Source organism: Asparagus officinalis, chromosome 1 (assembly GCF_001876935.1).
Source record: "Asparagus officinalis chromosome 1, Aspof.V1, whole genome shotgun sequence".
NCBI lineage: Eukaryota > Viridiplantae > Streptophyta > Magnoliopsida > Asparagales > Asparagaceae > Asparagus > Asparagus officinalis.
In genome coordinates, this window is record NC_033794.1 from 115295339 (window position 1) to 115310240 (window position 14902).

The 14902-nt window shown below is 42.1% G+C and overlaps 1 protein-coding gene across 1 annotated transcript in view; it reads left to right on the forward strand.

Moving 5' to 3' along the window:
• The window catches only part of LOC109839895 (heavy metal-associated isoprenylated plant protein 37-like), a 46390-nt gene continuing 31488 nt past the window's right edge, over nucleotides 1–14902 (forward strand). The window contains exons 1-3 of the mRNA XM_020408351.1: nucleotides 1–92; nucleotides 878–1305; nucleotides 5329–5345. Coding sequence (XP_020263940.1) covers nucleotides 1–92; nucleotides 878–1305; nucleotides 5329–5345 — 537 coding nt within the window. The remainder of the gene's footprint in view (nucleotides 93–877; nucleotides 1306–5328; nucleotides 5346–14902) is intronic.

Consider the following 14902-nt stretch of genomic DNA (forward strand, 5'->3'; position numbering starts at 1 on the left):
ATGGGTAATGGTCATGAATATCCTATTGGTGGTATTGGAACAGTTCGGATCAGAATGTGTGACGTGGTGATTAAGGAGTTGAAGGAAGTGAGGTTCGTTCCGCATTTGTCGAAGAAAATCATTTTACTTGGAGTTTTGGAGGTAGCAGACTATAGGGTGATATTAGATGATGCATCTCTGAAGGTCACAATAGGGGTCCATGATTGTAATGAAGGACGTAAGAAAGAATAATTTGTACTATTTGATTGGGAGCACGGTGATACATGGAGCGCTGACGGCTTCTATTGATTCGGCTAGACTATGGCATTTGAGGTGGCTGGGATATTCGAGTGTTAATTCTGTGCATGGATTGGAGAGAGGTGCTTTGACCTACAATTTGAAGTCCTGTGAATATATTGGTGTGAGCAAGAAGACCGAGGTGAAGTTTGGCACTTTTATTCACTGAACGAAGGGCCTTCTAGATGATGTTCACGTAGGCATTTGGGGACCTTCCAAGAAGGTATCATTGGGAGGTAATAGGTATTTGGTTTTCTGTGTTGAAGACTATTCTAGGCATTTGTGGGTTGCAACTAAGTCCCATTTGAGTAAAGTCTTAGTAGTTAACAACAGGTGAAAGAAGTGTATAGGCAGAAAAGTAAATATACTTAGTTCTAATTTTGATAGGAAGTACAAGAGGGATTCTTTTTTTGCATTTGTACCTAGTGTAAGACAGTTTGAGATACTTCATTGGAAAGGAAACATTAGGGCAACGAGATGAGATGGCAAATTTGATGGGTTGTTCCTTGCTGAAGAAGGATCGGCGTTTGATGTCAATCAGTGGTTTGTAGAGGAGTTTTGGTGCTGAGGCTTTGACATATTGGAGACATCTTATTTATAGATTGTCGTCTATCGCGATTAGAGTATTTGGATCTGGTGGAGCTGCTTCAAATTTTGGGTTGCTTCGGATATTTGGATGCCCAGCATATTGTCACATTGAGGATATAAAATTTAATTCGAGTCCACATTTGGGATTCAGAGGCGTGTTTGGTTACCAGTTTTGGGATTTTGATATTGTTCTGAGCAGTATTGTTACATTTGACTCTCAGCAGGTGGAGAGTGTTGGACAGATCATTAGGATATCACAGCGGGTGGAGAGTGATGCTATTCCACATTATGTAGAGATTACTCCACGTACTCCAGATCATTTTGTATTGTTTAGGATTCTAGCTGAGGTGACACGGTATCATGTTAGTGTTGATGCAAATGATGAGTTTGTTGATTCGAGTGCAGCTGATGCACACAGTTCAGATTTGGCTATGGTCGTTGGTTCACCTTAGTTGGAGGTGTTTGGTATTTATGTTTTTTCTACATATAGGGTTGAGGAATTAAGCTCCAAGACAGATTTGGTGTGGAGAGATGCAAGTTTGGAAGAGAGTTTATCTTTTAACATTGAGACCATTTGGAGAGTTATCAGCTGCAGATTTGTTGGTGATGATCATAAAGATTTAAAAATCCTTCTAGTTGATTGATGGCCTTTGAAGGCTATTTGGGTAAACTACGTGAGGCTTGATTCCCTGGGCAAGAGGATATGTAGGCAGTCATTTTGATGCACCCGGTTTGGTGAGTTGATACCAATATTTAGAGTTTGTTCGCATTCTCATTTGGGTTCCCGACTTGTTGTGGTTGAATCCGTTGTCGTGAATTTGTTTCACTTTGTAGTGGACGTAACAAGTGGGGCATTTGGTTTGGTTGGTGTCGACTTAGTTTTAAAAAATCTTCACCGAGGTGGAGAATTGTAGAAATGACGGGCTCAGTGACGAAGTTCAGGAATTTTAAAGCAGGAAACAATTTGGGTGTTGTCCGGTCGACCATGAGGCAAGGCCGATCGACAGAAAACGTGCACGACTACAGGTCAATTTGATGCACTTTGTCCGGTCGACCGCGAGATACTTACGGTCGACTGAATTTGCTATCCGGTCGACCGAAGGGTCATGCCAGTCGATCGATACAGGTTTGTTTATAAGGTGAGTTTCTGTTGTTCTGGTCAGTCGACTGTAGTGTCAAGTGCGGTCGATCGCGTCGGGTTTTTGGGACTGGTTTCTGTTTCCTGATTGGTTTGGGATTGCTGTTTGATATAAATAGCAAGCACGTTTTTTAGGGTTTAAGCAAGGTTGAAAAGGGATTTGTTTTGTGCACAGAAAAGAGAGTTTTTTGTGCAATTTGGTTAGAGTTTTGTTTGAGAGATTTGAGAGATTTGTTTGAGAGATTAATTTGTGAGGTTTTGAGTGATTTTATAATCTCTATTTGTACTCTCTTCTCTATTAGTGAAAACTCATCCCCTTCTTGACCCGTGGACATAGCCAACTTGCCGAGTCACATAAAATTCGTTTGTTTGTGTTTGTGGCATTATTTTGATCTTGTGTGACTTTCTCTCGGCGTTTGCGCGGATTTCCTCGGATCCCAACAAACATTTGGAGGAGTTAGAGGACTTCCGACAACCTAACCCTCCTCTTAATTAGCTGTTTGATTATTAACATTAACAATAACGTTCCTTACTTAAAAAACATTAATGTCGGGAACAGGTTTATGTTTGAAATTGTGAATAATTGTACTAATCTAAGGTGCCCCTGGAGGGTCATACACCCATATATAAGTTTCTATACATAAGTCTCTATACGATTTTAACGGCTTTTTGTGGGGGCTTTGGGACGTGAGGAGCCTGACAGCAGTCACGGAGATCACGTAAAAGGCATATTTATCAGTTCATAAACGGATTGAAATGAACTGACGTCGAAGTGACGGCGTTAACGGGTAAGAGGGTGGGCGCGCATGGTTGCATTTGGCTGTGTCAGGCTGCGTCTTACACGCGGCGGTGGAGGATAAACGGCAGAGATCGCGCGGTCGGTTTCAGGCGTGGCAATTTTTTAGTCGATCACTCCACGGTGAACTTTGTTTTTTAATCTTTATTGTTTATCTTATTTTTTACGCATAATTTATTTTTCCTTCTTATTTATTATGACGGCTTATTTTAGCATGTGCGATGTGCATCTTAATTATTCCTTTCCTGTTTTTCACTTTGATATAATTAAGAAATTGTATATATCATCACGTGACATTATTGTCACACCCCGGTTCCAAAATGTAATAACTTGGGGCCGGCAATGCAACAATTCGGTCATATTCATGCCTTTAGATCATCCTGTATATAGATATAAAGTCAAAACTACATCATAGAGCATGTAACTAAGGTAATAAAAAATATATATAGATGAAGAAATCTACAAAAAGGACGGAGTCCAACTACAAGTTCACAACTATCCACAAAGTGAAAGGGTAAATAAAAATTTTGTACATCATAGTCTAGAAAAAAGTCACATATGACTCAAGAAAAAGTCTAAACCAAATAACTATCTAAACCAACTGAATTGAAAAACTAATGGAGTAAAATGTGTGATCAATGCCGCTGGACTTGCTCCTCAAAATAGTCTTGATCATGCGAAGAAAGAACAGTTCCCGAGTCTGGGGTGCACAAACCCCAAGGGAGTAAGAAAACTCCCAACAAGCATGTAAAATGAAGGAATTGTGCACGTGTAAGTATATGTAGTAGGTATAAAGAAAAGAAGAAAACTCAACTACAAGTGATACAAGAAAATGCTAATTGTAGATATTAAACAAGGTCTACCACAAGACACACAAGCACCTTGTTATTATTTTATGTGTTATTTGAATTAGAGAAGAATATTTTCATGTATATAAGTCGGGTTCCTGTAAACCATCCCGGAACACGGATTCAAGTCAGGATTGACCATTAGCTCTTATATATATAAATCTGGATATCAAGAATGCACATGAGCCCACTTATATACACATTATATTCTCCGTCCAATTTTCCTTTACAAACCCCACTTTTATTCATTCATTTTAAGTGGTTGTGCATGAAATATTGTTCACTAACCATAGAGTTACCGTGGAACGGCTTCCGTAAAAGTTATAAAAAATAACTGTGACCCAAAGTATGTCCAATCAAAATGGGTATATCATCTAGTCAATGTTATTATAATAATAGTAATAATCAAGAGAAACTCTTCACATCGGTATATCTATTTCGAGGGTATAGCCATGTTATGATAACACATTTATGAATCATATTTCTTGATGGAAGTCATCTTCATGCACAATCAACCCTATTAAATGTCACTACGTGATGAAACATAACATCAGGTGATCCAATAAGGATCGAGAGATCAAACAATATCATCATTTGTCTTAACAAAGTGAAAAATAAATAATTAACATAATTATTTAGTGTCAAAGTGGGTCAAACGGTTTTAATTTGACAGCATAAAAACCTACAAAACTAATTTTAGTGATTAAAATTCTCAAACAGATTTGAAATTTGAGGTTTAGACCCAAACGGGTCTAGTATTTGATATTGGACTCCAACCTGATCGTTTTGGGTTCAAAACCCGATCCAAAAGAATTTTTGTGAAAACTCAGGTCCCTAGGATTCGAACTCCAAACCTTGGTGTCATTGTTAAATACAACTAACCACTACAAACATTAATCTTTTATGCCAAAGGTGATGACATGTAATAACTAAATGTCAGTTTCAGTTAAAGTCCTCAATACATATTTTCTGATAAGTAAATGATATATTTATATATATTATAAAAGCTAAAAATTAAGCTTCCGACTTGTACAAAAATTTATGTGAAAGTAATAGTACTAATAGTAGCAATAATGTGAAGATCATGGAGGAAAAATAAAAATAAAAAATAAATTGTAAAATAATTTTTTTATAAACAAGAAAAAAAAATCAAATCATATTCACTATTTTTTTGACTAAAGTCTAACTGATCAAATAAAGTTTAACACAAGCACAAGGCATGATTTCTTCATATATACCAAGGTTTATCTGTAGCATAATATCAACCGAAGAACTCATGAACCAAAATGTTAGCTTATGCAAGGATTATATGTAGCATAAACTCGAAATAGACCAAGCTCCAGAACCAAGTATAATCATGTACTCCACAAAGAGCAATAATTAAATATATTGACCTATGCATGGAACTAGGTATGGATAACTCCCAACATAAAATTCTAGTTTACAGTAGCCAAGAGTTTCTAATGGCAAAAAGGAAAAATGATCTACCATATAGAGAGGGGAAAAAACCAAACTAAGAAATATCTAATAAGTTTAAACATGAAGCCTACTATTTATTTCTATGAAACTATAATGAAAGACTCTGAACCCCAAATCCAAGAAAAAAATCCAAATCTCGTCCTTCTCCTTCTCTTGCTCTCTGTTTTTCCTTTTCTTTTTTTTCTTTTTTTTTGTGTGTGCAGGTTCTGAGGACAGAATGGTAGAGGAGAGGAGATAAGGGTTTTAAGGGAGGGTTGTGATTAGAAAATCCCTAAGACTAAGGGATTTTCAAGTAGTAGCAAACGGGTTAGTTACAAAAATAAACTGTAGACAAAAAATCGCACGATTTTGTTCGCGGGAAAAATCTTGTCTTTCTTCATTGATTCCATTGCACTCTTAAATAACAACTTTTTGAGTTACAAAGATCCGGTCTTTTTATAAGATCCGGTTACAATGAAAATCAAAGAAAAATAAAAAAAAGATTACAATTTTCTCCTTGTTTGTCGAACAAATCACGAGCTCCTGTTTTGCGATCACTCGCTTTGTGGGTTCTTTGCCTGCGCCGGGGTTTATCCGTGGACCACCGCAAGATCTAGATCCGGTCGGATCTACGCAGTATGACGGGTATTATTTCGCCAAGGAAATAATAGCCGAGGGTACTATTTCGCCAAGGAAATAGTAGCCTTTAATTCTCGGGATCAAAGGCCAAGCTTTGATCCGGAGTACGCCTGCGTAGATCTGAGATCCGGTCCTCTCGAACTCTTGCCTTATTTGGCGTTGACGATCGCCGAGCACCAGATCTGGATGAGCAAGTCCTCGAAGTCCCAAAGCTTGGATCTTTTTTAGATCTGAGTCTTCAATCCAGCAGGGCTTCGCCTCCAAAAAATCCAACCTTTACAAATGAACCAAGGGGGGCCTATTTATAGGCTCCCTTCACTGTGCCCACGCACAAGTGGCCGACGCACCGAGCCACCTCAAGGTGGCTCGGCTTTGGCCGAGCCACCTAGAGGTGGCTCGATTTCGGCCGAGCCCCCCCCTTAGGCGTGGTTTTCGTCCTTTTTGTGAACAGTGCCGGGCTTCCCGATTGGTCCGGGTCTTCGTGATTCCGAAGTCCTATCCGCTCATGTAACTCGTCGATTCACTTCAGTCGTTCGTCGATGTCGATTAGGCTCATGTGGATTGGATGGTGACGTTCATCGTCGCTCGTTAACACTGAACCGGTTGTGGAGAACTATAGGCAATTTTCGATGCCTACAGATACCCCCTCCAAAGCGTTCCGGACTCGTTTCTTTTATAGAAGAGGCTGGAATACTTTGGATGTGATTGATCTGGCCTTCAGTCGGCGTAGTTAGCTTCAACTCTTGACCCTTTCGATTTTCGGTCTATTCGATGCTTTGACGAATATCCGAAGTTCTTCCAGCGCTGTGTTTATCGCTTGGCCGTCGTCGGAGTCTCGAGTGTGCAGCTGATGAATTGAGTTTGGCTCGTGTCATTGAGTTGACTTTGAATTACCTCCGCCACATTGTGCTGGCTTAGGGTTTCGGATCCCCGTGTGTTGGCTTTTTTGTCGCAACGCGTTGACCGGCGTTGACCTAGGGTTACGCGTTGACCGGCGTTGACCCTTAGGGTTTCGAATTGTCAAACGTTGACTTTTATTGCAACGCATTGATCGGTGTTGACCTAGGGTTACGCGTTGACCGGCGTTGACCCTAGGGTTTCGAATGTCGTACGTTGACTGTTTGATCGCAACGCGTTGACTGGCGTTGACCTAGGGTTACACGTTGTCCGGCGTTGACCTTAGGGTTTTGAACGTCGTGCGTTGACTTTTTGATCGCAACGCGTTCATTGGCGTTGACCTAGGGTTACGCGTTGTCCGACGTTAACCTTAGGGTTTTGAACGTCGTACGTTGACTTTTTTATCGCAACGCGTTCACTGGCGTTGACCTAGGGTTACGCGTTGTCCGGCGTTGACCCTAGGGTTTCGAATGTCGTTGGATGCTCAAGTCACGAGACCAACTAATGAAGCTGATGCGTCAGTGACTCTCGTATTTATAGGATTTTTTGGCAAACCCTCAGCCATCAACGGGTTTGATGAGCCTTTACCGACTACCGTTTGAGTCGGGCTAGCATGCGGATTATCTAAATCCGTTCCACATGTGACGTTGTGCTAAGAGAGTTAACGCTCTTAGTGCTACGATATTGAATACGTAGACTTCGTCTTTCTCACGGGAATAGACTACCCGGCGACGCGTGTTAGGCGTTGACTTTAGGGTTTTTGGCTAACCCCCAGCCTTTAACGGATTTGATCAGTCTTTACCGACTACCGTTTGAGTCGGGCTAGCATGCGAATTGTCTAAATCCGTTCCGCATGTGACGTTGTGCTAAAGGAATGAACTCCCTTAGATTTGATGCTACAACTTCGAATATGTAGACTTCACCATTGTTATGGGAATAGGCTACCCAGCAACGTGTTTTAGACGCTGACTTATCCCTACTTAGGCTTCAGGATAAAATACGCGGAGAAAGACTAAACCGGCGACGCGTGTTAGGCGTCGGCATATCCTTTCTTAGGATTCAGGATGAAATTCCCCATGCGTGTAAGGCATGGATTCTGGTGTTATTAATAACAACATGTCACAATGTTGAATATGTGAACGGGTGTTCTTTTTAACGGTTAAGAACTAACCGGCGGCGTGGGTTAAGCACAGACTTATCCTTGCTTAGGTTTCAGGATAGAATACCCCAGAATCGGACTCTGGTGCCTTTTTCCACGGAAAAAGACTAAACCGGCGGCGCGTGTTAGGCGCAGACTTATCCCTGCTTAGGATTCGGGATAAAATTCCCTATACCTGTGAGGCACAGATTTTGAGAGTTGAAAAAGGTGGTGTCTTCTCTTGGGGCAAAGACGAACACGAAATAGGAGAGGAAGAATTTTATATTCTATCTCCCGACACTGAAGAAGAAGAATTTTATATTCTATCTTCAGCTGGAAAGGAGACTAGAGGTGGGATCTCCACCCCCAAAATCCGGAACGATGAAACTAGGAGTGGGATCTCCACTCCGAGAATCGAAAAGATTCGGATAACCCTAACTGTCGGAAGGTTTGATTACCGAACTAAAGATGAATTTCTCGTTTATCGAGAACGAATTATGATTTTGACTCTAACTGTAGGAAGGTTTGGCCAAACAGGAGTTTGAGGTGACCCTAACTGTAGGAAGGTTTGATCACTCGATTTGAAAGTGGACCTCTCGTTCATTGGAGGAATCGAGAGGGGATTTCGGTTTTGGTCCTAACTGTAGATAGGTTTGACCGAATGGAAGGTTTAAGACGATCCTAACTGTAGGAAGGTTTGATCGCTTGATTTGTGGACCTCTCGTTCATTGGGAGAATCGAGAGGGGATTTTGACTGTGGTCCTAACTGTAAGAAGGTTTGACCAAGTGGGTGTTTTGAGACAATCCTAACTGTAGGAAGGTTTGATCGCTCAATTTGTGGACCTCTCGTTCATTGGGGGAATCGAGAGGGGATTTTGACTGTGGTCCTAACTGTAAGAAGGTTTGACCAAGTGGGTACTTTACGTCCAGACTCTAACAGAGAGAGTGTTGAGTGCATAGACATGGTGAGAATGGGAGTTCTTATTCATTACATTGCTGTGGTTTTGGGAACTTCCCATTACATAAATCGTCCACCCCCAGTTTCCTCTGCGGAACTGGTTCGGACATTATTATCAGTTAACTAACCGGGTTATCCTTAAGAATATTAGCTTAATATTCTCCAGGAACTTCCCGTCAAAAGTGGGGAAACAGTTTAGACTCATATACCTATTGGAGTATCAGGGAGTAGTTTAACCTCTTATACCGGTCGGAGGATTGAGAAACAGTTTATACTCGTATACTCTTTGGAGTTTTGAGAAGCAGTTTATACTCTTATACTTATCGGAGTCTGCCATTCTCAATTGGCTTACCTCAGCGTTATGACGCCAGCTTCAACCAAGGTCTGAATGCTATTCTTGAGAGCAAAGCAATCCTTGGTGGGATGAACGACCCTCCTGTGGTATGCACAGTACTTTGGGTCCGTAGTGTTGTCAGCTTCCTCCTGATTTGTGATAGGTGGTAGCTTGATCTTGTGCTCCGCGAAGAGTGCCAACGAAGGACTGTACCATCAGAGGCTCATTGCCAGAGATGACCCCCAGATGTGATTTGAAGTAAATCACATGCTGAGTGGGTGAACCCTTCCCATCAAACGGCGTGAAGTTGATTAAGTTGAACTTCGCCGGATACGGGATTGATTCACATTCTCTTGGGTAGGGACAAGGAATGCCAGTCTTCTTTACCTCTTGAGCGAAAATCAACGTATTGATTTTGCTCTCGAGATTTTTGATTTTCAGACTTTCACCCGAGTTTTCATCAGCACGATTCTGAGGTGGAAGCGTGGTGTTGTGACTAGCATCCGCATTGTCACCCCCTGCATTAACGGGAGGGTTATTGGCGTTGCGAGCTTCATCCGCATCCGTATGCTCAACTTCCTGAACAACTTGATTACGGCGGCTTGGTTCGCCTTGCAGGTTCGTCAGTGTCTGGATTTGTTGCTCATGCATCTCTCTCATATTCTGCATGGCCATCTGCATTTCGAACCTGAAGCTTTCTTGCTGTTTAGCCATGGCTTCTTCGAGCATCTTGGCCACTTGTTCCGCACTTATCATGAATGACTCGCAGGGTTGTCCATCGTTGGACACTGTATTATCTGATGCGACCGCAGAGCAGGCATCTGATTCTTCATCTTCTGAAGGTGTTCTTGTCCGAACCCTACCATAAGTTCCTCGTATGATGGCTCTGGACTGCAAACGAGTTAGATACCGGGGTATTGGCGGAATTGACTCGGGATTATCCCGTGTCGATGCCCTTTTGCTGGTGGAAATTCTCCGTCTTCAATTACTCTTCTTCTTTGTCGGAAGCGCCTAGACCTTGGTCTTGGCGTTTCGGTACCAAGCCTTTCGAACACTGAAATTCGCTCGGGGACTGCCTTAATGCAGTTGCACTCAGACAGTACCGCCCGAATGAGCTTTGAACAAGGGCACTGAGTTTCTAGCCTTCGAGGACTCCTCTTTCTGGCTTTGCTCGTACCCCCAGCACGATAGTACAGCTCGTCCGTTTGAAAGTCGGAGCAACCTATCGTGTGTTGGCACGATTTCTCAGGTATAACGCAATCATCATCAGACGATAACATTTCCTTCTGAGAGCGAATTACCTTCTTCGGGCTTTCGAGAGTCACGCGTCTCGAAACGCGCCTTTGTGGGCGTGAATCCTCAACGGGCTCCCGAACTTCAATGCGCAAAGTAGTGCGCTTGGGTGCCATGATTTCTTTGTCATGTTGAGGGTTGCGGCGACCCCCAGCATGTTGATTCGTTCGGGGCTTTCTTAGTGGGCCCAAACGTCCTTGAATTGGAGCTTTGCCTTTTTTCATCGGGAATTGGACCGAGGCGCTCCAGACTGACTTCCTTTCTGGGATGGTCCTGCGGGATCTCCCGGAGCAGTTGTGGAAATCATCGGCGGTTTGGATTGATTCGCCGAAGTTTGAACTTTCGACGGCTGCAGTTGACGCTCTTGGTCTGAACCGCCGCTTCAGTCTTCGGCCTCCAAACTTTGCTGTTGAATGGCGGCTTCTTGGCCACTCTTTCTGCAACTTCCTACGGGCTTTTTCAGCTTGAGCCGCGTGCCTGCGCTGATAGGCGGGCGCGCTTGCGAATGCGCTCCTCCAGCGTTGATCCGGTCCGTTTGACAGCGGACCCATTCCATTGTGGCGGCTTGGAGGAACCACCATTCATTGATTGTTGAGGCTTTTTGCCTCTCTTGTTCTTCAGATCCGCGTTTGTAGAGGATCCCGTCAACAGACTCATGGCCTTTGCGAATTGTTTTCGCAGGCGTTGACGTTGCCTTTGGCGGGCTCCTTCGAGAGAGTCACCACGCCCCTGCGGCAGAAGGTGGCCAGAGCAGATCCGACCTGGTTGGAAATTGGAGGAATCTCACCCGATGCGACTTTGGCATCCAGCGGGGCGAGATCTTCGTTGGTGTTTTCAACATCTTCGACAACGAGCCTTTCTCCTGGAGGAGAACTTCTTGGACTTGTGAGGGGAGGTAGATCCGGACGAGGATGATAGATGCTCCTCGAACTGTTGGTCGAATCATACTCGACCTCCTCCTCGACCGGGATCGAGAATCCCGCGCTGCGACGCAACGATCTCGGCAGCGAGATCGGTGGCTCCCACTGTGGTCGCCAGATTGTTCGCGAGAAAAATCGTGTCTTTCTTCATTGACGTCATTGCACTCAAGTAATCGTTTATCGGTTACAAAGATCCGATCTTTTTATAAGATCCGGTTACAATGAAAATCAAAGAAAAGAAAAGAAAGATTACAACTTTTTATCCTTGTTTGTCGAACAAATCGCGAGCTCCTGTTTTGCGGTCGCTCGCTTTGTGGGTTCTTTGCCTGCGTCGGGGTTTATCCGTGGACCACCACGAGATCTAGATCCGGTCGGATCTACGCAGTATGACGGGTATTATTTCGCCAAGGAAATAATAGCCGAGGGTACTATTTCGCCAAGGAAATAGTAGCCTTTAAATCTCGGGATCAAAGGCCAAGCTTTGATCCGGAGTACGCCTGCGTAGATCTGAGATCCGGTCCTCTCGAACTCTTGCCTTATTTAGCATTGACGATCGCCGAGCACCAGATCTGGATGAGCAAGTCCTCGAAGTCCCAAAGCTTGGATCTTTTTTAGATCTGAGTCTTCAATCCAGCAGGGCTTCGCCTTCAAAAAATCCAACCTTTACAAATGAACCAAGGGGGGCCTATTTATAGGCTCCCTTCACTGTGCCCGCGCACAAGTGGCCGACGCACCGAGCCACCTCAAGGTGGCTCGGCCTTGGCCTGGGTCGGCCACCTATGGGTGGCCGGCACTGGGCCGAGCCCCCCTTAGGCATTGGGTTTCGTCGTTTTTTCGTTGTATCCGTTTTTGGTTCAGTCCGTGATTCGGTTGACTTAGACTCTGATTTGTTGATCTGATTTGGTAGTAAATCTGATTCCTGATTTGGCAGTAAATCCACTTCTGAGTTCGAATCCGAAACTGATCTTGATTCGATCGTGATTCGTCCGAGTCTGCCCTTGGTTGGATGACTCGTTGATTCTTCGAACACTTGGCTCGATTCCACACGCGAATGGATGTATTCCGTTGCTTGCGTGCGATTCGTCAACCTCGTCGCCTCATTGGTTCGTCGATTTGTGCCGAGCTGTGCTAAGGGACATATAAGCAATTTTATACGCCTACAGATTTGATTAGGGGAAAAACATGGAAATTGTTGGGAGATATGGTTAGGAAATATCATAAACTTTAAATATTAAGTTCATGGGCTTGTCAAGTCATGGTTAAACACAAATGGGCCTCAGAGGTATTAAATCCCTACCAGCAGTGCTGATCAGGTTAGAGCCAAAATACTATTGGGCCTCTGAGTAATAAAAAAAATTGAATTTTTCAATTGGTAATAACATATGGCCTACTTATCACATGAATAATTTCCGGTATTAAAATTATATCAACAATAAATCAATGAATATTCATTGAATCTAGAGGTCATTTATTTATTTATTTGTCATTGAAGAATTATTCCTTGGTTTTTTATAGGGAGAATTGCTTCAAGGCCCCAAAAATGGAATCTAGATGTGTCCCAGCCCCCCGTAGTTTTTCTAATGTGTATTAGCCCAAATTATACTTCCCAATATGTGATCCAACCATATTTCCACTATTCTTCTTCTCCTTCTCCTTCTCCTTCTCTGTCTGTCCCTTTTTCCATGGAGACCACAACCCGATCCTCACTCTCCGCATCACCTCCTGGCCCACCATCTTCATCTCCGATCGCTCCCTCGCCCACCGCTCCCTCGTCTATCATGGGGCCTACTTATCCGACCACCTCCCTACCACCGATCCCAACCGCATCCTACTCCATGTTATATCCACGTCCTATGCCTGTCCGCCAGCCATGATTTGATGGAGTAAGATTCGTTCCTTGTTCTGATCTAGGGATTCCTTTTCTTGTTGGATTTGCAATATCTGAGCTAATTCTTTCCCTTAATAACTTCTATGAGTTTAAGAGCAAAGATCTGTTCTTTATGCAGATTTGTAAATACCAACTTTTTTCATTTTTATTTATTTTTGTAGGAGCAGACTATGACAAAGTCTAATGATCCGGTAACAGGACACATCATGTCCACCACCATTGGAGGTAAAAATGGTGAACCTAAGAGAGTAAGCAACTCTAAGATTGAAGCTTTATGTAAAATTGATAATGTAATATTTCCCGAGTAAATCATGGGCGTCTCTATTTACACTTGCAGACGACTAGCTATATGGCGAGTGAATTTTATCTACTATCTAACTCACTGAAGAAAATGACGATGAGGATGAAGTCAAAGGGAGTTAGATATGAGGCTTATCTGGTTATTAGGTTTCGGATCTATGTCGGATGGTATATCGGACTCGGAGATGGCCGGCGATCGATAGTAGAGGGTGGGGCCCATCGCTAGAGCAAGATAGTTGGAGGGATGAGGAGGGGCAAAGGGAGGAGTGGTGGTGGCGGAGGCGGATGTGAAACACTTTTGTAACGAACCGATCACCACAACCGAGCAACTTGCAACGAACCAATCGCCGATTAATATGAGTTACGGATGTGAAACACTTTTGTATGTATGAACTGAAATACTTTTGGGTGTATGTAATAGCTAAATACTTTTGTATGTATGTAGTAGCTGTGTATGTGAACTGAAATACTTTTGTAGGGATGTGAACTATAATGCAAATGTGATATAAAATTGATGCACAAATTTGTCCTATTAACTATTGAAATACTTATATATATCCTTAACTATAGAAATATTTTTGTTAACTTGTTAAGTTACTCTGTTAGATTGTTAAGTTACACAAGTAACATGTTAACTTTTCTTGGTAGCTTGTTAAGTTACACAGATAACATGTTAACTTTCACGGTAGATTGTTAAGCTACACAGATAACATGTTAACTATTTTTGTTAACTTGTTAAGTTACATAGATAACATGTTAACTTTTCTTGGTAACCTGTTAAGTTACACAGATAACATGTTAACTTTCGCACTTAGATTGTTAAGTTACACATATAACTTGTTAACTTTCTTTGTTACTTGTTAACTTACACATATAACATGTTAACTTTCACAGTTAGATTGTTAAGCTACACAGATAATATGTTAACTTTTCTTAGTAGCTTGTTAAGTTACACATATAACATGTTAATTTTCTCAGTTAGATTGTTAAGTTACACAGATAAATTGTTTACTTTCTTTGTTAACTTGTTAAGTTACAAAGGTAACATGTTAACTTTCGCAGTTAGATTGTTAAGTTACACAGATAACTTGTTAACTTTCTTTGTTAACTTGTTAATTTACCCACCTAATATGTTAAAATTTTTTGTTCGCTTGTTAAGCTACTCGGATAACATAAGTATATGCCCACCTACAAAAAATATGAACGTTAAGAATTTATATATGTCAATAGCTGTGTATATTTGTCCTATTAACTATTGAAATACTTATTTATGTCATTAGCTGTGTATATGAACGTTGAGGATTTACCTGTTAACTATAATATTTAGCAAGTTAACCTGATTTGGTATATACTTACGCACAGCAGAATGAGGTTAACTATAATCCATTACATGTTAACTATAGTTGATTAGCTGTTAACTCTTACATGTAA